The following is a 20786-nucleotide window of genomic DNA, read 5'->3' as shown; positions in this document are numbered from 1 at the left end:
GGCGCGCGGCGATAAGCGAAGCCCGCGTGGGGCGCACGCGATACAAGACGACACAGACGATCGTTATAGATAATTGTGCAATAAGCTGGATCGGGGTGGGAACAGAGTAAGGTACCCTCACGATCGGTGGCGCCCTTTACCGACGAGTGAAAGCTGGGCCTCCGGTGAGAACTGACCCCGCGCGAGTTAGGCGTTGAGAGCCTGGTGCGCATGCGCACTTCAAGTGCCGGCCCTTACTCTCAGCCCCGCCCCCATTCCTCGCGCCTGCGGAGCTTTTGGTCTTCCTCGCCGGGCAGAGCGGGCATGCGCACACGGGAGGCCGTTTCCCCTCCCCCCCTTTGACCCCGGAAGTGCTTCCCTAGCACCCGAAGCGCGTGCGCATAACGTATTCGTGGCGGGCGCGGAGTGAGGAGCTGCGCGGGGTGAGGAGGGGCGCGGGCTGAGGGCGGCGGCCCCGGGGCCCTGGCGGCCCCTGACCGCAGCGGACGTGGGCGGCGGGGGGCGCGGGGTGAGGACCGGGCGGCTTTTGGATTCGTGGCGCCCACGGGCCCGAGCTCCTGGGCCGCGCTCCGGGCGGGCCGGGCGAGTCCCGCCTCCTCGGACGTCTGGCCGGCGGCCGGCGGGGTCGGGTCGGGGTCGCGGCGCGCGGAAGCCGCGGTGCCCGCCACTGTGGGGTCCCTGGCTGTGGGCCACCCGAGGAGGGCGTGGGGAAGGCCCGGGCCGGGGTGCTTCGCCCCGCTCCCCCCTCCCCTCTGTTCTCGGAGCTGGCCCTGGCTTGTCCCCGGCGGGGTCTGCGCCGGTGTTAGCAACACCGTCGGAGTTGCGCGTGCGCTGTTCTTCCGCTGCGCTTCTCTGCCCCGAAGCTAAGGTCTTCGTTTTTCCTATTAGCCTGGTTTTCTTGGCCCGGTAGTGATTTTCTCCCTCGAAGCTCTCAACATATTACTCTCTTACCCATTGTATTTCTCCGTGGCTTTAAACAAACTCATGGCTTCCTCGTCCTCTCCCCGTCCACCCCTACCACCACCACAGAAACGCCCCCTCAGAGGCCGGCACACCTGCCCCAGTCTGCACCGGTTGCTGGCAGGGCATCCGAGCAGTTGTCTAGAACTTTCTGTGCGTGTCCCCCGAGTCCGCGTCTGTTCTCATCTGGCCGTGTGTTCCTTTTCCATGGTCGTCTCGGGATGCATCCCGGGGTGGCTTTTGAAGGCATCGATTGACTGATTGAGTTTGAGCCCTGGCACGACCAGAAGTTAGGGTAAAGAATCCATCTTGAAACCGGGAGAAGGTTGCTCACCGCTTGTTCAGTGCTCTTCCGAAAAGCCGGTTCCTCTCCTGGTTTCCCGCCTTTTTTTCTCTGGTCTTTTTCTTTCTTTGTTAGAAACTAAAGGTTTTCTGGGTGCGGTAAGCTTTCCTGATTGTCTTTATTGACAGGCTTTTTGCGTGTTTCTATGGGAGCAAGGAGATTCTCTCAGCCCTGGTTTATTGCCCTTTGGGAACGCTGTCATATTTCTGTGATGATACTTGCTCTGAAATTTCACCTAGGTTTTGTGCTGCCTTTTATTTTTTCCCCTTTTTGTTCTCCTTTCTAGAAGATGTAACTTGGACTTCCAAGCTCTCAAATTCAGCTTTTTGTTTGGATCGTTCTATCTTTACTTCACGGAGGTTTTTTGTTCTGGTTTTAACTCACCTTGTTAACTTTGGGTGTGTTGTTCTGCTTTTGTGGTGTCATAATTTGCCTGGTGTTTAAGGAGGACACTAATGTCGCTGGGGGGGAGGGGGTTGGTATGTGGAATTCTTCGTGTCTGTGTGTGTTTGAGTTCCCAGCTTCTCACCTAGTGAGCCTCACTGCCCAGCGACCCTGGGAAGACACTGGTGTTTTCTTTGGGGCATGGGGGACCCCAGCTGTCAGGGTCTGAGAATACCGTCTCTGGCGCTCTTGCTGTGCCCCTGGGCTGGGCTGTGGGCCTCCAGCTGGACCTTCTGGGCAAGGTGTGGGGGAAGGGCAGGTTTTGATGGAGTTCCCTCTTTCAGCCTCGCCGTCATTCCGGTTCTCGTGAGAGTAAAACTGCAGCCTGCCAAGCAGCTGGTCAGGGCCCCTGGGCCCTCCTGGAGGATAGGGATGTTGTGTGCAGTGGGCCACGAGTAACTGGCAGTTTGGGTCTCTGGTACTTACTGGTATCCCTCTGACTTGGTGACCAGTTCAGCGTTTGAGTTCAGTCTCCCTGAGCCCATCACTCTGTCCGCGGGCCCTTTTTGTGCCGCCCCTGGTGCCTGTTCTCCAGGCTGCCGCCAGCATTCGAGGGGCTTATCCCGCTGTTTCAGAAGGAACTGGGCTCCTCACCAAAGTGGTGGGAACTCGGCTTTGTCAACATCTTTGCCTTCTTTTTTTTTTTTTTTTTTTTTAAGATCTTTATTTATTTATTTGACAGAGATAGAGACAGCCAGCGAGAGAGTGAACACAAGCAGGGGGAGTGGGAGAGGAAGAAGCAGGCTCCCAGCAGAAGAGCCTGATGTGGGGCTCGATCCCATAACGCCGGGATCAGGCCCTGAGCCGAAGACAGACGCTTAAGCGCTGTGCCACCCATGCACCCCCACATCTTTGCCTTCTGAGTCGCTCTTGTAGCTTTTACCTCTGCCGAGTCACTGGGGTGTCCTGGAGGTGTCACCGGTACAACATGTGACAGGAAGTGAGGGCACATCTCTGTCCTGGCCCCTGGAGCTGTCAGTGCCTGCTTCACAGGGAGCACGCAGGTCCCCCCTGAGCCCCAGCCGAACTGGAGAGCACACGCTGCCTTTGTTTTCTTTTTGGGAACAGCCTCCCTGATCTGAGTGAGGTGGCATCCCACTGTGGTTTCGCTAGTGACGCTGAGCAGGCCTTCATCCACCCGTTGGTTGACTGCTGACTTGATCAGAGCACACTCCCATCCTCAAAAGCACCCAGTTTTTGTTGTTCAGGTGAATGCCCTCCTGTAACAGCCTTGAGAAGTGGGTGTTATCTCTCCACAGAGGCCTGTAAGTCACTCAGGAGCTGTGGGAAAGAGACCTCCCATGCCCCTGACTCCTGCTGCGGATCCGTGCTGCCAGGGGAGGCCAGAGGGCCGGGAGTGTCCCTCCTCTTCCCCCGTGGGAGGTTCTGTCACTTCACCCAGAAACCTTGGGTCTCCTGCAGGGCAAGTCAGGTGCTCCACCAGCAGGCGCAGGCAGTGCTCCCTGAGGAGCCTGTGGCCAGGTCTGCCATCGGGAAGCACAGCACTCTGGGCAGACTGCGGCCACAGGCCTCCGTGCGTGTTGGGGTGCAGTTCTCCCTGGTCTCGCGGAAGAAGGTGCAGGTGGCGCCCCGGTGTTCCTGGTCGGGGCTGTCCGGGTAGTGTAGTCTCCTTTTGTCAGGACGAAACGTTCTCTTTCGCAGAGCGCTTGCCATGGTTGCTGGTGCTGGTCTCTCAGGCTTGGCAGCTCTGGGTGGACTCGGGTAATAAAAAGTCAGACCCTGTGACAGGTACAAGTTCCTGGTTCAGCACCCATCTGGGAGGTCGCTTTCCTGGTTCCCGGGTGTGAGGTCTTTGTATGCTCGTCCAGGGAATAAGAACGGGGCCAAAGAGAGGTCTAGATTCCTAGAGTAAGGGGCGACTCCCAGTCACGCTGTAGGTCCACGCAGAGCGGGGCTGCACCCGATGTGTTCCTCTCCTGTGGCCGCTGTGGCCAATCACCACAAAGTCAGTGGTTTAAATGGTACAGGGTTATTACCGTGCAGTTCTGGAGGTCAGAAGTATAAAATGGGGGCGCCTGGCTGGCTCAGTCAGCTAAGTGTTCGACTCTTGATTTCAGCTCAGGTCGTGTTCTCAGGGTTGTGAGATCCAGCCCTGCATCGGGCTTTGCATTCAGTGCAGAGTCTGTTTGAGATTCCACCCCCACCCCATCCCTTCGCTTCTTCTGTTTTTTCTTTAAAATAAGTAGATCATTAAACCATTTTTTTTTAAAGATTTTATTTATTTATGTGACAGCCAGCGATAGAGGGAACACAGCAGGGGAGTGGGAGAGGAAGAAGCAGGCTCCCAGCCGAGGGGCCCGATGTGGGACTCGATCCCGGAACGCCGGGATCACGCCCTGAGCCGAAGGCAGACGCTTAACGACTGCGCTACCCAGGCGCTCCTTTTTCTAAGTATAAAATGGAGAGTTGTGTTCCCCTGGGACCCCAGTAAGACCTGGCTTCTGCCTTTTCCTGCTTCTGGGGGCACCAGATCCCTGGCCCACGGCACCTCCTCCATCTTTACCTCCAGCACCTCCATCCTCACCTCTGCCCGTCTCTAGGACTCCCTCCCTCTGCCTCCCTTTCGTGAGGACCTCGTGAGGACACTGGGCCCCCTGGGAACCCAGGCTCACCCCCACCTTGGGGGGTCTTGACTTGCCTGCCCCTGCCAGGTCCTTTTTGCCATTTATGGTTCCATATTCTTGGGTTTCAAGGATTAGAATGGGGACGTCTTTGTGGGGTCATATTCACTCCTGGGCCCCATTCCTATGAGCTCATCTCTACAGAGACAAGATATGGTGGGTTTAAGCCAGGGGCCTGGGGCTGACACTGACCAAGTCAAGAGGGAGAGTGTACGGGGCCAGAGGGAGGTGCGTGGAGGTTGGGTCTGAGCACGTGGGAAGCACAGTAGTAGGTAATGGAACCAGGCTATTTAGGGTTCAGGGAGCCTTCCTTGGCCACAGAGAGGTCTTGAATCTCTCTTGAGTATTAGGCAAAAGATGCAGGTAGGTAGATGGATGGATAGACGTCTTTCTTGCCTTCAGCAGACTTACAGCTGAGTCACAGAGTAGAATTTAGCTTGGGAGAATGGAGTGTAGACAAGCAGAAAGAATTCAGAGGAGTGCACACTGTGTACTTAGGCAGTCCAGGAAAGCTTCCTGAAGGAGGTGAGACTTGTTGGTGAGAGAACTGGGCCGCCTCTTCCCCGTTGCCGTTTTGGGTCTGTGAGCTTTTACACTTCTCGGGCTGCAGTTTCCAGTTCTCCCCCACAGTCATTCACAGACGCCCCACTTGTCCTTGTTCATCCTTATTCCTGGTTTGTGTGTCCTTGGGCCACTGTGGGCCCTTAGTCTCCTGGAAGATAGGCAGGGAAGAGGAGGCTGAGAAAGGGGGTCTTGGCCTGCCCTGTCCGCCAGGCGGTGTCCTGTGCTCTCACAGCTTCCCCTTTGGCCCTGCAGGTCCCTCTACCCGTCTGGTAAAGCCCCAAAGCCCTCACCATGGACTTCCAGCATCGCCCCGGGGGTAAGACCGGGAGTGGAGGCGTGGCCTCCTCCTCGGAGAGCAACCGAGACCGCAGGGAGCGCCTCCGGCAGCTGGCCCTGGAGACCATCGACATCAACAAGGTTGGTTGAACTGCGGGCCAGCAGGTCCCTCCCATCTCGTGGCCCCTCCCTCTCCCTTCTGTCCACGGAGCCGAGTTCAGTATACGCTGCACCTGGTGCCCTTGGCCTTGGGGTCCTGGTCTGTAGTCGAGGGAACTTGATTTAGAGCAGCTCCTGCTGTCTACTCCAGAGACCACCTGCTGTTCAAAAAGGCCTTTTATTGCACAAAGTTTTTGGTTTTGTTGGATTTACCAGAGATGTAGAGAATTATCAGTGGCAAGGGCCCTGACAGCATCATGTGAGTTGATATCCGCTGTAAGCAGCAGAGGGCAACATTTCTTTTGGGTCTGCGCAGCTGTAGGTAGACCAGAGTCTCACTGTTGGCACTTCAGGCGTTTAGGGCCAGAACATTCTGGGCAGCATCTCTGGGTCTCAGCCACTCAGTGCTAGGAGCATCCCAGTTGTGAGGACTACAGATGTGCCCAGACATCACCCAGTGTTGCCTGGGGGCAGTCGCCCTGGGCGGGACCCCCAGCGGTCAGTGTGTGGTTCTGCTTAGACTTTGAACCCCTGACATGTGTTGAGCCCTCACCTCTGAGATTAGTTCTGTTACCTTCCTCTCGAGGAAACAAGGCAAGACTGTCATTGCCAAAGATGGCTTGGCCACCGGGCAGTGCAGTTAGGGTTTGAACCCCAGCTGGTGTGCTCTATGCTTGGGGTCAGAAGCGCTTACCCTGTGGCCTTTGTTTATGGAAAGTCACCTGTCTGGCCTGGGAACCCCGCACGCAGAGACAGGGACCTCCGTGGGCCTTTGTTACAGCCCGTTCACTGCTGTTCTTCTAGCACCTGGCTTGTGCGCTGGTGTTTGGCGCGGTGGCGTGGTTGGTAACAGATCCCTGTCCTGGCCCGGGAGGTGGGCGCCCAGCAGTGCTGTTTTGGCTTTGCTGCCGTCTAGGCCCAGAACTGCTTCAGAAGTGGGGACAGCACCAGCATTGTTGGCCCCCACCCCTGCCAGGTTGCCTGGGTCCGTCAGCAGGCCCTGCAGGGCCCTGGCCGCCCCAGTCTTGTGTCCTCGGAACAGCTGCCCAGGAGGAAAGCAGCGACCCTCTCTGCCAGTTGAGGGAGGGCTGTGCTGCTTAGATGAAGAGAGAGCCTTGGCTCCTCACGGCGGGCAGGGACCATGGGGTGTGGCTGCGGCTAACGGGGTGTGTCTCCCTGCACAGGACCCGTACTTCATGAAAAACCATCTGGGCTCCTACGAGTGCAAGCTGTGTCTGACCCTGCACAACAATGAGGTGCGTTCTCCGCGCTGGGCAGGGCTCTGCTGCTCTGCCGCCACCGGCGTGGTGCAGATGCCGCCAGCCCGTCCCTGCTCCGGCAGGGCTCGCCGTTCCCATCCCTGTGCCATCGCGCTCTCCCTGTTAATTCTGGGACGTCATTCAGAGCGTGGCCGGGGGCGGCGGGGCTCAGGTCTGCTCGCTCACCAGCCTGCGCCCCAGAGCCTGCCGCCGCCGCAGTGGGTGTATGGGGGTCCCTCCAGCCCGCTTCTCCTGAACACCGTCAGTGCCGATCCCACGTGAACGCATGCCTGCAGGCATGGGGCAGGCACGATCCGGACGTTCTAGGTCCAGGTTTTGAGATCTCGTTGATGTGGCTTTAGGTTATTTCTTTCAACGACCCTAAGATCATCCCAGCGATGGTCTAATGAGTGCTCATGTGGTCCTGATTCAGTAACAAATACATTTTGTTTGTCCTTTTCCACGCTATCAAAGGCCTGGTGGTTTTTCGGTTTGTGCACAAGTAGTGCTGAGTTGGCCAGTCTCGTATGTCAGGGTCTGTCCCCTTAGCGCTGCTGGCATCAGAGCCGGGCCATTCTCCGGGGGCTGCTGAGCAGCGTCCCCTAGTCGTGACGACCACAGACATGCCCAGACGTGGCCCAGTGTCCCTCTGCTGGTCCAGAAAAACGTAAAGTTTATCTTGCTCTCTGGGGAGAGGTCCCCTGGGCTGTGGTCAGAACGGACGCACAGGGTCACAGGGCACGTTCACTTGGGGGTCCACCGGCTGGTGCCACGTGGTCTCCACCGTCCAGCCAGGTCCGCTAAGCTCCCCGCCGTGGCAGGCACTGAGACGTGCCGTGTCCCACACGCCATGACCACTAAGACTTTCTCTTAGGCTGTGTGTGCGTTTCGTTGCCCTTTGTGTAAACCCCCTGGACCTTGTTCATCCTCCGGTGGCCTGGTGGACGGGCTGGTTCTGCCTCTTGGCCCGCCCCCACCACCTTGTCTTGAGTCGTCTGTGTGCTTTTCCCACTGCAGGGGAGCTACCTGGCACATACGCAAGGGAAGAAGCATCAGACCAACCTGTGAGTACCTCAGGCCCCTTCCAGTGCCCAGGCCTCCGAGGTAGACGAGGCGTCACTTGCATCCGTTGGGGTGAGGTGGTCTCGAGCCAGCCCAGCCGTGCGTGCCTTGGGGCTGAGTAGAGGGTGGATGCCAGGGGAGGTGGGAGGTGCTCTTTCCGCGGCGATTAAGCTAACTGATCTTGCTTGAGCGTGAGGCTTCTGGGACACGAGAGGAAAAAGGTTAGGGTTCACAGAAGACTCCCTAGTAAGGGACAGCAGGAAACATGACAAGAAGAGAGGGGCGTCCTGAGCTTGTCTCATCCCCACTTCATGCAAACCCCAGGACCCCTAGCCAACCCGCCCCCCATACCCCTGGCCTCTCAGACAAACTCCAAGGTCAGTGTGGGGGTTGGACAACTCCCAGCACCTGGGCTTGTGGCCTTGGCAGCCTGTGTGGAGGGGCCACAGCGCCGTATGCATCCCGCCTGCAGGGCCCGGCGAGCCGCCAAGGAGGCCAAGGAGGCCCCCGCCCAGCCGGCGCCAGAAAAGGTCAAGGTGGAGGTGAAGAAGTTTGTGAAGATTGGCCGCCCTGGCTACAAAGGTAGTTCTGTCTGGGAGTGTGGTCTGTCCTGAGCCTGAATGAGCCCTTTGCCCCCGACCCCCAGCCCCCGTCCTTGAGCCCCATGGAGACTATTGTTCTCTGGCCTTTGAAGCAGGGGCCCTCCCTCGCCCACACCTCTCCTGGTGGTCCATCAGAAGGATCGGGCTGGGATGGGCCCCCCAGCCTGGTCCACTAGTGGCCCTGGGCCCCACCTTTCATGTGAACTTCCCCAAACCACCAAATCACAGTGTCAGGGCTTCCCTTGCACGCTTTGTGCCTTATCCCGGTGTTTGGGGAGCTAGCGATAGTTTACAGTCCTTGTGATGATGAGTGGCCATGGGGGAGGGGCCCGTGAGTCCCTTTCCTTTGACCTTGGGGAGGAGGAGGGGGAAGGTCTGTTAAGAAACCACTTGCTCAGTGGAACCACTGGGCAGAGAGGAGGGTTTCTGGATCACCTGCCAGAAAGTTGGTTAAGTGGCTCAATTAGAATGTAGAGAACTGTGTTCCTGGGAGTTAGAAAGGAAGAAAAAGCTATCAGACAGATGTGCTAAATAAAAGTAGAGAAACCATGTGGGTGACTGGCATTCAGGCAGGACACAGCAGTGCAAAGGCCCTGGGCCAGGTCTGCATCATAAGCTAGGGCTGGGATGACAGGATCCTTGTGGGGAGGCTACCAAAAGTCTTTTGGCCGTAATCGGGCATCTGGTGTGTCTCCTGAGTAAAGCAGGGGGACGCTTGAGGGCTTAAGGGGGAGTGCGGCATGCCTCGGAGCTGTATGGAGAGCAGCCTGGAAGTGGGGGCACAGCCTCTGGAGGCTTGGCGGCAGACCTCTCATGCGAAGGGCACCCTCCCAGTCACCGGGGTACAGACCTCCCTTGCCTTACGTACACAGCGTGCCCAGTCCGGAGCTCCTGCACGGTGCGGCTCCGGGCCTCCAGGTGAGGGCAACAGTGCCCACTCCTGCCCGCGCCCCTACCTGTTATCTCAGGCAGGGACTCTCCTGGCCCTGGGTGGCAGCCACCTGAGTACAGGTCCCCTGGGGTCCCGTCCTCCCATTTGTGGGTGGCATTAGCCACACCGTGGCCCTTAGCCTCAGGGAGGACAAGTTGGCCTGAACTAGAGACCCTCGTGTGTTGCAGTGACCAAGCAGAGGGACACCGAGATGGGCCAGCAGAGCCTCCTCTTCCAGGTAAGCTGGGGCCTGGCACCTGACCGTGAGGGCGGGCGGTCCTTCGAAAGGCAGCGCTGCCACCGGCTGTGTCCCCGCAGATTGACTACCCTGAGATCGCCGAGGGCATCATGCCCCGCCATCGCTTCATGTCTGCCTACGAGCAGAGGATCGAGCCTCCGGACCGGCGTTGGCAGTACCTGCTGATGGCTGCCGAGCCCTACGAGACCATCGCCTTCAAGGTAGTGCCCACGGGGTCCCCAGATGCACCACGCTGTGCTGAGCGGCCAGTTGCTGGCCCTCCGGCCTGCTCCACAGGCGTGCCATCAGTGGGTCCTTGCCTCTGGAAGGCTGGGAAAGGACGTGAGGGTTGGGGGCTGGGCGTCCTGAGGTCGGGTGCCCTTAGCCATAAGAGGCCCTCGTGGCCAGGCTGTTCAGGGATCCCATAGCCTCGTCCTGCTCCTCCGTCTCGTCCTGGGCCCGCACGGATGAGAGCACAAATCACAGCTTCCACCAGGGGGCAGGGTTGCTAAGGAGCGGGGCTTGTCTGCTACCCCAGAACTGAATGGTGTCCCCCTGCTGGGCCTTTGCTGGGCCAAAGGGCAGTCACCTGCCTGGGAGGCTGGCACCTCGCACTCCATTGAGCTTCCTGCCCGGACGTGAGGGCCGTGGTGGTCCTAAAGGCCCCCGTCTGCCCCCCTCCCCACGCAGGTGCCAAGCAGGGAGATCGATAAGGCTGAAGGCAAGTTTTGGACTCACTGGAATCGGGAAACCAAGCAGGTAGGTCGGTCTGGCTGCAGGCTCTTCTGGGGCCTTCGATGGGTGCCTTGGCTGGCCTGTCCCTTCCCCCAGGGCCCCAAAGGCCCCACTCAGCCTCTTCTATTTCTCCAGTTTTTCCTGCAGTTCCACTTCAAGATGGAGAAGCCACCAGCCCCACCGAGCCTCCCTGCTGGGCCTCCTGGGGTGAAGAGACCCCCACCCCCCCTGATGAATGGTTTGCCCCCCCGGCCACCTCTGCCGGAGTCTTTGCCCCCACCACCTCCGGGAGGCCTGCCTCTGCCACCCATGCCGCCCAGTGGGCCTGCACCCTCAGGGCCACCGGGCCCTCCCCAGCTGCCCCCACCAGCTCCTGGGGTCCACCCCCCAGCACCAGGGGTCCACCCCCCAACATCTGGGGTCCATCCCCCAGCACCAGGAGTCCATCCCCCAGCTCCCGGGGTTCACCCCCCAGCACCAGTGGTCCACCCACCAACATCTGGGGTCCACCCACCAGCTCCGGGTGTCCACCCTCCAGCCCCAGGGGTCCACCCCCCTGCCCCAGGCGTCCATCCTCCCCCATCTGCTGGGGTTCACCCCCAGGCCCCAGGGGTACATCCCCCAGCTCCCGCGGTTCACCCCCAGGCCCCAGGGGTCCACCCAGCAGCTCCTGGGGTCCATCCACCGGCCCCAGGGATCCATCCCCAGGCTCCTGGGGTCCACCCCCCACCTCCTGGGGTCCACCCTCCAGCTCCTGGGGTCCACCCCCAGCCTCCTGTAGTTCACCCCTCAAATCCTGGGGTGCATCCCCCAACTCCCATGCCCCCGATGCTGAGGCCCCCACTGCCCTCCGAAGGTCCTGGGAACATTCCACCCCCTCCCCCAGCCAACTGAAAAGTGGCCCCTTCTCTAGGCAAGTCTGCTGTTGTGTTTTCTTGTATGTTTCCCTTCAGATCTGAGTTTGGTGTGTTTGTCCGGGGCTGTTTTGTGTCCCCGGTGCTCATTAAACGCCTCCCCAACACCTGGGCTGAGCTGCTGTGTTGGTGGCTGGGGGGCGATGGGGCAGAGGTGTGGGGGCACCCACTCGCTGTTGACGAACACCTGCAGTGTCCCCCCACTGCACCCAGGGGCTGCTCGGGTGGGGCGTTGGTGTCCGTGTGCCCTGCAGGACGCTGGTGGGTGAGGACAGGCCCAGCCAGCCAGCAGTGGGTCTGGGATCTCCTTCATGAGGAGGGCAGAGCTGCGGCTGCTCGCTCTTGGGGACAGTGCGGGGGAGCATTTGGGGAGCCCCAGCTGAGTTGGGGGACTGCCTGGGCCCACCCCCCCCCAGCAGTCTGAACACCAAGACACGGGGTCCCCATCAGAGCCCAGTGCCAAGTTCTCTGGGGCATCCGCCCTCTGCCCTGGTCCAGGCCTGTGCCCCCCCCCCGCCCCCCCCATGATCCCAGAGCTGTTGATAGTCTGGGGCGACACTCCCTGCTCCTGTTCCTGCTCCCATCTCCAGGGGGGGGAAGACCTCTTCAAGGACAGGCCTTTGACAAGTTGGTCACAGGCTGCACCTTCTATCATGGGTAGGAAGATAGGCAGTGAGGCCGGAACAGAAGGGGCTTTGAGAGCAAGCTTCCCAGCCTGTCCCAGGCCATGGTGGGGCGCCAGGCACTGGTCCCCAAGGTCACATCCCAGGAGGAGATAGGGGCTGCTGTCCTGCACAAACAGCCTGGGCTCTCCCCATATAAGCCAGAGCTGCCCAGCCCTCCCGGCAGCCAGGATGTGGGCTCTGCCGCTCCGGCCACCGGCCCTGGTACTGCTGGTGATGGGGCCCCTGCTGGGAGCCGGGGCCCCCAGAGGAGAGGGCTCCAGCGCCCCAGCCTCGCCTGGAGAGCCAGGCACTGGGGGGCTCATCTTCCACCAAGACTGGGACTGGCCGCTAGGCAGCCCACAAGACCCCCTGTGCCTGGTGACCCTGGACCAGACTGGCAACAGGAGCAGCACCCTGCTTCGGGTGGCGGGGGCCCTGAGAGGCTACGAGCACGCCTTCCTCGAGGTTGTGCAGCAGGCGCGCTGGGGCCCCCGTGACCTGGCCGCCCTCGGGGTCTGCACCGCCAGCGCAGGGCAGCCCGGCCTGCTCCGTCTGCGGCAGCTGCAGGCGTGGCTGGGGGAGCCCGGGGGGCGGCGGCTGGCGGTGCTGCACCTGCAGGAAGGTAGGTGGGGGGCCGCGCCGTGAGCTGGGCTGGGGGTCTGGCTCCGGTCTCCTGAGAAGGGAGATGGCCACACTCTCAAGACCGGGCGCTGCCAGGGCCCCAGCTGCAGACCCCTCCCCGGGCTCCTCGAAGACCCAAAGCTTGGCTCCCCAACCCACCCACTCCCGCACTTCTGGGGAAGGAGCCCAAGGGAGTGGGGCCAGCCCACCTGAAGGTCCAGCCGAGGGAGGCCTCCCCTGCGCCCCGGGCATCCCTGCTGTGCGAGCTGGCCTGTCCCCGGGAGCCACTGGCCTCAGACCCACTGGGGGAATGGGCCTCCCCCAACAGATAGCCCCAGACAGAGACCCCAGGGAGTCAGGGGTGACCTGTGGCAGCCTTGCCACCCACCCTGTCGAATGACCGGTGTCAGACCTCTTCCGCCAGGTCCCCAAGGCTCCCAGTTGAGGTGGGGGGGTTCTCCCTGCCAGAATGCAAGATGGGCTTTGGGGAGGGGCTTGGGCTTCAGTGGCTCAGGTGTCGTCCCCTCCCTGTCTATCCTGGCCACAGTGACCTGGGAGCCAACATTCTCACTGAAGTTCCAGGACCCCCCACCTGGAGGAGCCAGTCCCCTAGAGCTGGCGCTGCTGGTGCTGTACCCCGGGCCTGGTCCTGAGGTCACTGTCACAGGGACTGGGCTGCCAGGCACCCAGGTACCAGGGCACTGAATGGGCCTGTTCCCGGGGCCTCCAGGGGCCCTCGCCCAGCAGAGGAGGGGGAGTGGGAGTGGTGGGGTGGTTTTTTTTTTTTTTTAAGATTTTATTTATTTGAGAGAGAGCTGGGGGAGAGAGGAGGGGGGAGAGGGGTGCAGAGGGAGAGGGAGAAGCAGGCTCCCTGCTGAGCAGAGAGGCCGATGAAGGGGCAGGGCTCTATCCCAGGACTGCGGGATCGTGACCTGAGCCGAAGGCAGACACCCAACCAACTGAGCCTCCCAGGCGCCCCAGGAATGGGGTTTTAAAACCGAACAAGGTCCCAAGTGTCCTGGTTAGGCTGCGGGCAGAGCAGGGCTGGCATTCTCACCCCACCCAGTTTGGCTGAGCCCCCATCTCCACAGAACCTTTGCTGGTCCCGGGACACACGCTACCTAGTGCTGGCCGTGGACCACCCAGCGGGGGCCTGGCACAGCCCTGGGGTCACCCTGACCCTGCAACCCCGAGGCGATGGTAGGCTCCCAAAGAAGGGGACCTGGCAAGGGCAGGCTGCTCTTGGCCCCCAAACACTAAGCCACCCCCGGGTCCCGCCAGGCCACGCGGGTGCACCCCTGAGCACCCCCCAGCTGCAGGAGCTGCTGTTCGGCCACGACCCCCACTGCTTTACACGGATGACCCCGGCCCTGCTCCTGCTGCCACCGCCTGGGCCCACACCAATGCCCGCACATGGCCTCCTGGACCAAGTGCCCTTCCCACCACCCAGGTGTGCGCGCGCCCAGGTTGGGGGGGGGGGCAATAGAGGAAGAACCTTGTACCTGCTCATACCTCCCAACTCCGCCCTCCAGGCCCTCCCAGGAGCAGGAGCCCAAGGAGCCACCGCCCAGCGCAGACCCCTTCCTGGAGACGCTCACGCGCCTCGTGCGCGCCCTGCGGGGGCCCCCGGCTAAGGCCTCGCCGCCGCGCCTGGCCCTGGACCCGGGCGCGCTGGCCGGCTTCCCGCAGGGCCTCGTCAACCTGTCCGACCCCGCGACACAGGAGCGCCTGCTCGACGGGGAGGAGCCGCTGCTGCTGCTGCTGCCACCCTCCACGGCCGCGGCCGGGGACCCCGCGCCACTGCAGGGCCCCGAGTCCGTGCCCTGGGCCGCGGGCCTAGGGCATCGCGTGGCCGCCGAGCTGCGGGCCGCGGCCGCCGAGCTCCGCGAGCTCCCGGGGCTGCCCACGGCCGCCACGCCGCTGCTGGAGCGCCTGCTCGCGCTCTGCCCCGGGGACTCGGGGGACCCCGGCGGCCCGGGCGGCCCACTGCGCGCGCTGCTGCTGCTCAAAGCGCTGCAGGCTCTGCGCGCCGAGTGGCGGGGGCGCGAGCGGAGCGGGCCCCCACGGGCACAGCGCAGCGCGGGGGCCGGGGCGGCGGACGGGCCGTGCGCGCTGCGCGAGCTGAGCGTCGACCTGCGCGCCGAGCGCTCCGTGCTCATCCCCGAGACGTACCAGGCCAACAACTGCCAGGGCGCGTGCGGCTGGCCGCAGTCCGACCGCAACCCGCGCTACGGCAACCACGCGGTGCTGCTGCTCAAGATGCAGGCCCGCGGCGCCGCCCTGGCGCGCGCCCCGTGCTGCGTGCCCACTGCCTACGCCGGCAAGCTCCTCGTCAGCCTGTCGGAGGAGCGCATCCGCGCGCACCACGTGCCCAACATGGTGGCCACTGAGTGCGGCTGCCGGTGACCCCGCGCCGCGCCGCGAGTGGCGTCCCCGCCCGTATTTATTCGGACCCCAACCATCGCCCCAATAAAGCCCAGCAAGCACTAGCCGATGTGTACGTGCGTGTAGGGACAGGCGGGGGCCTCCTCCTGGCCGGCTGTCCCTTGGGGGTGGGGCGGGGTCATCCCCGACGGCGCCACTGCCTCGACTCCCGCCCCCACGCCACCTCCGCGCCTGGAGCTTCCACGTCCGCCATTCGGGCCCGGCAGCTTCCGGCGTGGAGGCTCAACGGAGCAGGCGACCCTGGGCTGCAGCATTCAATTTATTTCGCTGAACCGCGGGCCCCGCCCCGGGGGGGGTGTCCCAAGATTGTGTCCCAGGACCCGGGCCCGGCTCAGTCCCGCCCCTTGCCCGCCCGGTGCTTCTGGCGGCCCGGAGGCCGGTCGGCGTCGGCGCGCCGCGGGGAGTCCCAGGCCTGCCTCTTTCTGTGTCCTGGGTCTCGGGAGTCCTGCGCCCAGTGCGGATGGCCCCCTTCGCGCACCTCCCAGCCCCGGGGTAGGGCTCCTCGGGGCTCCCTGGCGGCCCGCGGCTTCTCCTGCTTCCGAGGCCGCTCCTCCTTCCGCCGCTTCTCCTTCTGCAGCCTCTCCTCCTTCGGCGGCTTCTCCTTCCGAGGCCTCTCCTTCCGCGGAGGCTCCTTGGGCGCGCGCTTTTCTCCAACAGCCTTCTCGGCCTCCTCGGCCTCCTCCCGCTGCGGCGCCGGCGGTCCCGGTGGGGGCGCCCAAGCCTTGGGCTTCGGCTGCAGCAGCAACGCGGGTGGGGTGACATGGTGGGGTCAGCGCATACCTCCCCTGCGCGGGGCCCGGGCCCCTTCGCCCACCGCCCGTGGTCCCCTAATGGAAGCGCTTACCGGGGCGAGTGCTGGCTCCGGGGCCGAGCTTGGCGGTACCCATGGCTCAGGGACAGAGGCAGGGGCATCTGCCTCCCCAGCCACAGCATCTTGGAGGGGAGAGGAATCGAGTCAGCCCAGGCCCAGGTGCAGACCACACCCGCCATGCCGGCCCTCCCCCCTAGAGTTCCCTCTCTCCTCCCTCTGAGCCCTCAGTAGGGAAGGCCCCTGGCCTCCGCTGCTAAGGCGCCCCCTTCCCTCCAAATCTCCCTCATTCCAGTTATAAAGGGCTGGCCGTGTTTCTCCACGGGCTGCCGGAGCTCCCCTGTGCATACTACCCAAAGGGGGCTCCCAGGGCCAGTCCTGGGGGGCAAGGCCCATGAGGGGTGAGGACCTGTGCACAGAGGAGAGGTGCGCCAAGATCCAACCCGGGAGAGGAAGGGCCCCCCCCAGAAGGTCCACGGTGGGGGAAGGGGTAGAGGCACTCTTCCCCAAAGCCCGCTCAGAGGGAGGGCCCAGGCCCCACCCTGGGGGCGCACAAGGTCAGTGGCTGAACGGGGGGTGCACAAGGTGGGGCACTGGGGGGACCGAGGACTCCTCCCAGAGTCCATACCAGGGAGAAGGGGGCCAGCGGGGGAGGGGGGCAGGTATATAAGACCCATTCCCTGAGGGGAGACACACAGACCCACCCCTCAGGGGGCACACGAGCTGCCCTGGGAGGGCTGCCCAGGCTCACCGCGGCACAGCTGGAAGGCCGAGCCCAGCAGCGCCACGAGAGAGGCCAGCACGAGGCACTTGTTGAGTGACAGGTCTCCCCAGGGCAGCTCCTCGCTCAGGGCCGGGGCTGGGGGCGGCGGCGGCCGCTGCGGGGGCGGCGAGGCCTGCACCTTCCTGCGTGCGGGGCTCCGGGGCGCTGCGGGGAGCAAGGGCTGGGCTGGGCGCGGCCCCAAGGGGCTCTGCCCTGCCTGGCTCTGCTGCGGCCCGGCCCTGGGCCCAGGAATTAAGCCCTGCGTGCTTCAGAGCTTCCCTGGAATGCGGAGAATACTCCAGAAGGTAATTAACTGAAGCCTAGTAGCACCTTAGCTTTTGTTACCATGAATGAGAGAAGGCTTCCAGCCCTATTACTGCTGCTGACGTGGAGACAGAACTCAGCCAGCAGCCCCACTGCACCCTGTTCCCCTCCCCCCCAGATCCGAGGACCCAGCCCAGGGCCTGCCCTCCTTTGTTGGGCCATACCCACTCCCCCACCTCATCCCTGCCTTCTGCAAACCTACTCGCTCCTGCTTTCAGCCGTTCTTTCCCGGGTGCTGGGGCCACTTTGGCCACGGGCTCCTTTTCTGTCTTCTTGGGCCTGGCATCCACACTGCCTGCGGGGCTGCCCTCAGCTTGAGAAACCTATGAGAAGTCATGAGTGGCCCGGGGTGTTTCCTTCCCCTCGTCCCTCCAAGAGAACCCAGACCCTTCCCATGGGGTGTAGAAAGCCACCCCCTTGGCCAGCATGTCCCTGACTCCAGGGGCATCCCAGGCAGAAACCCCAGGGCCCCGGCTACTCACATGGGGCCAGCTGCTAGAGTCGGCCAGCCTGGGCATCGCTGTTGGAAGAAAGAAGGAAGAGTCAAGGTCATGAGACACCCCCCCAGGCCCATCCCACCCTCAGCTGGGCTCTGCTGGGCTTTGCCAGGCCAGGGGTGGGGGATCGCTCCCATTTTACAGATTAGAAAGCAAATAGGCTCAGAGGCGGCCCTGCCCAAAGGCACAGCACTTGGCTGGCAAGCTGGGATTTGAATCCTGACCTGCGGGGCCTAGGACCTATGCCTCTGGGGCTCCTTAGAGATCCCGCCAGGGACTGATGGACACAGAGGCGAGAAACAGGGAGCATAGTTTGAGCCAGTCCAACGTGGGAGTCTTAGTCCTGGTCTCTGCCAGTCAGCCCCCTAGCTCAACAGCAGGACAGGGGCGGGGGGCTCTGTCCTGCCGGCTCCCCTGTGGGTACCTTGAGCCCTGTCCTCCTGGGGCTGGTCGGGGCAGGGGTCAGCCAGTGTGGAGAGGTCCTCGCCTGCTTGGCTGCTGCCCAGGCCTCCATCCAGCTCCTGCAAGGCCCTGGTTGTCATGGAGACGTCTGAGCCCCTCCGGTCGGGCTTGGGCAGGGGGAGGGCTAGAGAGGAGGCGTCTTGCATCAGAGGCGTCTTGCATTTGCTGAGCCCCTGCTGTGGGCCTGGGCCTGACCTGAGGGCACCCTTTGTACACGAATAAAGTGGCCCTGTGCCTCTCAGCTCAGCCCCTGCTGGTCCTTCTGCCTGGAACCTCCCTCACGGGGCAGATTCATACTCTGGCGGGCGTGGCCCAGCTGCCGGCCGCCCAGGCCCCCTCCCTGCCCTGGGACCCCTCCCTGAGCACACAGAGGCCGCTGGGGCCCAGAGAGGGCTGGGACCCACCGGAAGTCACACGCAGATGAGTGAAGAGAGCCCAGACCAGAACCCTTGGCCCCAGGGTCGGCTCATGTTCTTTGAGACCAGGCACTATTTTTATCCAGGGTCAGGCCAGAGGAACAGGCCTAGGAGCCGCCCGGCCCCTCAGGCTTTTGCCCCCGCGGGGTCTCTGCACCCGTTCCTGGCACGCAAGCCCCAGCCCCTCAGTCTAGAAGCCCAGGCTGAGCAAGCAGGACCGGCCACTACAGGCAGGGGCGGGGGGCCCCGGGGGCTTCCTGATGCCAACGCTGGGGCCCCTGCCTCCTCCCACGGCCTCTGCTCCCACAGGGCACATGAGGAAACTGAGTCTCCAGAGAGAGCCCTCCACCAGAGCTGGTAGGCAGCTCACGCTCGAACCCAGCTCTGCCGGCGTCCCACAGCCGTGCTTCTGGGGTCCTCGTGCCCCCGGCCGCCAGCGTGGGTGTGTTCTAACACCTCTGGTCAGAAGAGTGACCCTTCCCCGGGGCTGGAGCAGGGCACTGTGCGAGGGGCCCAAACGGGCCGTGGGCAGGCACCCTTAGGTAAGTAGGGGGCACCCACAACAGTTGGGGACCCCCATGGACCTCAGAGATGCCCTCCCCGGACCCAAGGGACCCCCTCCTCTGCCCAGGCCGCCCCCTGCCCTACTTACTCCACGGCCACCACGGTGAGCCCGCTGGACAGATGGAGCCCAGGGAGGGTGGCCCCAAGACAGACAGCAACAGGTGGCTGGAGGCTGCAACGTGGGCCAATCCGCTCTGCAGACTGCGGTGGCGGGAGGGGAGGAGGGCCGCCGGGGGCTGGGGCTGGCGCGGCCCCACCCTTGCAGCAGGACTGGGCCTTGGCCAGAGGGGGACCCCACCCCCACTTCAGCACAGAGCCACTGCCTGGCTGGCCACAGTGGTCTGGGGACGTTGCTTTCTGGCTCTGAGCCTCAGAGAAGCAGGTCCTGGAGGTGAGGGAGCCCACAAAGGGTCACCTTGCTTTCTCTCTCGAATTGTCAGCAGGCCTGTGAAGCACGAAGTCTGAGCCGGGCTCCGCCGCGGTGAAGCCAACCGTGTCCCCGATCCCGGAGCAGCCGGGGATGGCCCGTGGGACCAGGGTGAGACGGAGGCCTCCGCGGGCCGGCTGGCGCAGAGCACCCGCGGAGAGGCCTGTTTCCTGATCTAGGATCCTAATTCAACAGCCACTCCATAACCACGGGCAGCTCCAGAATATTGTCACCCTGAGGACAGCCTCCTCCCCGTTCACCTCCCTCCCGCAGCCCCCATCCCCCGCGAGCCCCCTTCCCGTCCGTGGAGGAGCCTGTTCTGGACGTGTCACACATGTGGACTCCCACGCCGTGGGGCCTTATGTGTCTGGTTCCCTCCCTGAGCATTGTGGGCTGGGGTCCATCCCCGGGGCAGCGCGGGTGGGCACCTCGCTCCTGTGTGCAGTTGAGGGATGTTCCCGTTAGTGGGGGACATGCTGTATCTGTTCCTTCCCATCTGACAGGGCTGGGATTGGTGGGGGGAGAGGAAGTGACTTGGTCACGTCCAGTGTCAGATCCTGTCTTTATAAAATGTTCATCATGGATTATTTTTCATTATTTTTTTTATTGTGGTAAATACACATAACATGAACTCTATCACTTTAACCGTCCCCAGGTGCACAGGCCCGCGGCATGAAGCACGCTCACCCCGTCCTGCAGCCACCCCCACCCTCCGTCTCCAGAACGTTCCGTCTCCCCACACAGAGACGCTGTCCCCAGGAAGCACGGACTCCGCACCCCCTCCCCACCCCTGGCTCCCACCAGCTCCTCTCTGTCTGTGTGGACGGGACTCCTCTGGGGACCTCCTGGGAGTGGGGTCCTGCGGGATGTGTCCTTCTGGGTCTGGCTGCTCTCGCTGAGCCCGGCGTCCTCAGGGTCCGTCCACGTCGTGGCCGGTGTCGGGATCCCTTCCGTTTGAGGTCTGGCTCGCGTTCCAGCGTGTGGACGGGCCGCACTGTGTTCGTCCTTCATCCGTGGACGGACACTTGGGGTGTTTCTACCTTTCGGCTGCCGTGAATCGTGTTGTTGTGAGCACAGGTGTGCAGATGCCTGTTTGAATCTCTCCTTTCAATTCTTTTGTTCTTGACACCGGCTTTAGGAAATACACTTTACAACCCAGGCTAGTCACCAGTAAGAAAAGGTGGTTTTTAATATTAGAATGTGGGAAGATAACCCAAGGTTACATCACAAGGAGTTCCAGGGGCACCTGGGTGGTGTGTTCGGTTAAGCGTCCAATTCTTGGTTTCAGCTCGGGTCATGATCTCAGGGTCGTGAGATCAAGTCCCGTGTCGGGCTCTGTGCTGGGCTGGAGCCTGCTTAAGATTCTCTCTCCCTCTCCCCCTCCCCCTCTAAAAAATAAATAACATTTTAAAAATATGAGAGTATTGCATAGTATATGAATTCTATCAGATCAAACCTGTTACAAAATGTTAGGAGTTCCAGATAAAGATACAGACATATAAAATAAATATATTATTTATAGTAAATCATATTATATGTTAATTATTATCATAGAGATATAATACATTGAATAAGGTAGATAGATAAATAAATACCATGAAACTAGACACAGCAAAATACGTGTTTATAAATATACAAGTGTATTAAAATGTGTATAATGCAGGG

The 20786-nt window shown here is 62.2% G+C and overlaps 3 protein-coding genes and 1 long non-coding RNA gene across 5 annotated transcripts; 3 read left to right on the top strand and 1 right to left on the bottom strand.

The window, feature by feature from the left end:
* The first annotated feature begins 34 nt into the window (after positions 1–34).
* On the top strand, positions 35–11241 carry SF3A2 (splicing factor 3a subunit 2). Of its 2 annotated transcripts, none has more exons than XM_045800115.2 (9): positions 35–164; positions 5206–5370; positions 6573–6644; positions 7665–7711; positions 8182–8291; positions 9431–9480; positions 9561–9701; positions 10171–10239; positions 10351–11241. In XM_045800115.2, exons 2-9 carry the CDS (start codon positions 5245–5247, stop codon positions 11107–11109), a joined length of 1374 nt encoding a protein of 457 aa, XP_045656071.2. In that variant the 5' UTR covers positions 35–164; positions 5206–5244; the 3' UTR covers positions 11110–11241. The 2 variants fall into 2 exon arrangements, with proteins under 2 accessions (XP_045656071.2, XP_045656072.2); XM_045800116.2 differs by lacking the exon at positions 35–164 and adding an exon at positions 292–422.
* Positions 11242–11734: 493 nt separating this feature from the next.
* AMH (anti-Mullerian hormone) lies at positions 11735–14889 on the top strand. Its single transcript, XM_045800051.2, has 5 exons — positions 11735–12416; positions 12963–13105; positions 13507–13615; positions 13697–13865; positions 13948–14889. Exons 1-5 carry the CDS (start codon positions 11984–11986, stop codon positions 14819–14821), a joined length of 1728 nt encoding a protein of 575 aa, XP_045656007.2. The 5' UTR covers positions 11735–11983; the 3' UTR covers positions 14822–14889.
* Positions 14890–15101: 212 nt separating this feature from the next.
* JSRP1 (junctional sarcoplasmic reticulum protein 1) lies at positions 15102–18934 on the bottom strand. Its single transcript, XM_045800054.2, has 7 exons — positions 18783–18934; positions 17677–17838; positions 17238–17275; positions 16958–17078; positions 16420–16596; positions 15705–15793; positions 15102–15593 (listed from the first exon to the last, which is right to left on the bottom strand). The coding sequence occupies exons 2-7, from the start codon at positions 17792–17794 to the stop codon at positions 15192–15194; spliced, it is 945 nt and encodes a 314-aa protein (XP_045656010.2). The 5' UTR covers positions 17795–17838; positions 18783–18934; the 3' UTR covers positions 15102–15191.
* On the top strand, positions 17885–20580 carry LOC148109001 (uncharacterized). Its single transcript, XR_015726741.1, has 3 exons — positions 17885–18672; positions 19135–19232; positions 19777–20580. It is a non-coding gene; the product is annotated as an uncharacterized LOC148109001 (long non-coding RNA).
* Positions 20581–20786: the final 206 nt, after the last annotated feature.

The sequence above is a fragment of the Ursus americanus genome, chromosome 14 (genome assembly GCF_024610735.1).
Source record: "Ursus americanus isolate L20-20 chromosome 14, mUrsAme1.1.p, whole genome shotgun sequence".
NCBI lineage: Eukaryota > Metazoa > Chordata > Mammalia > Carnivora > Ursidae > Ursus > Ursus americanus.
The sequence above is the reverse complement of the archived record's forward strand: the minus strand, read 5'-3'. Positions and strand labels throughout refer to the sequence as shown.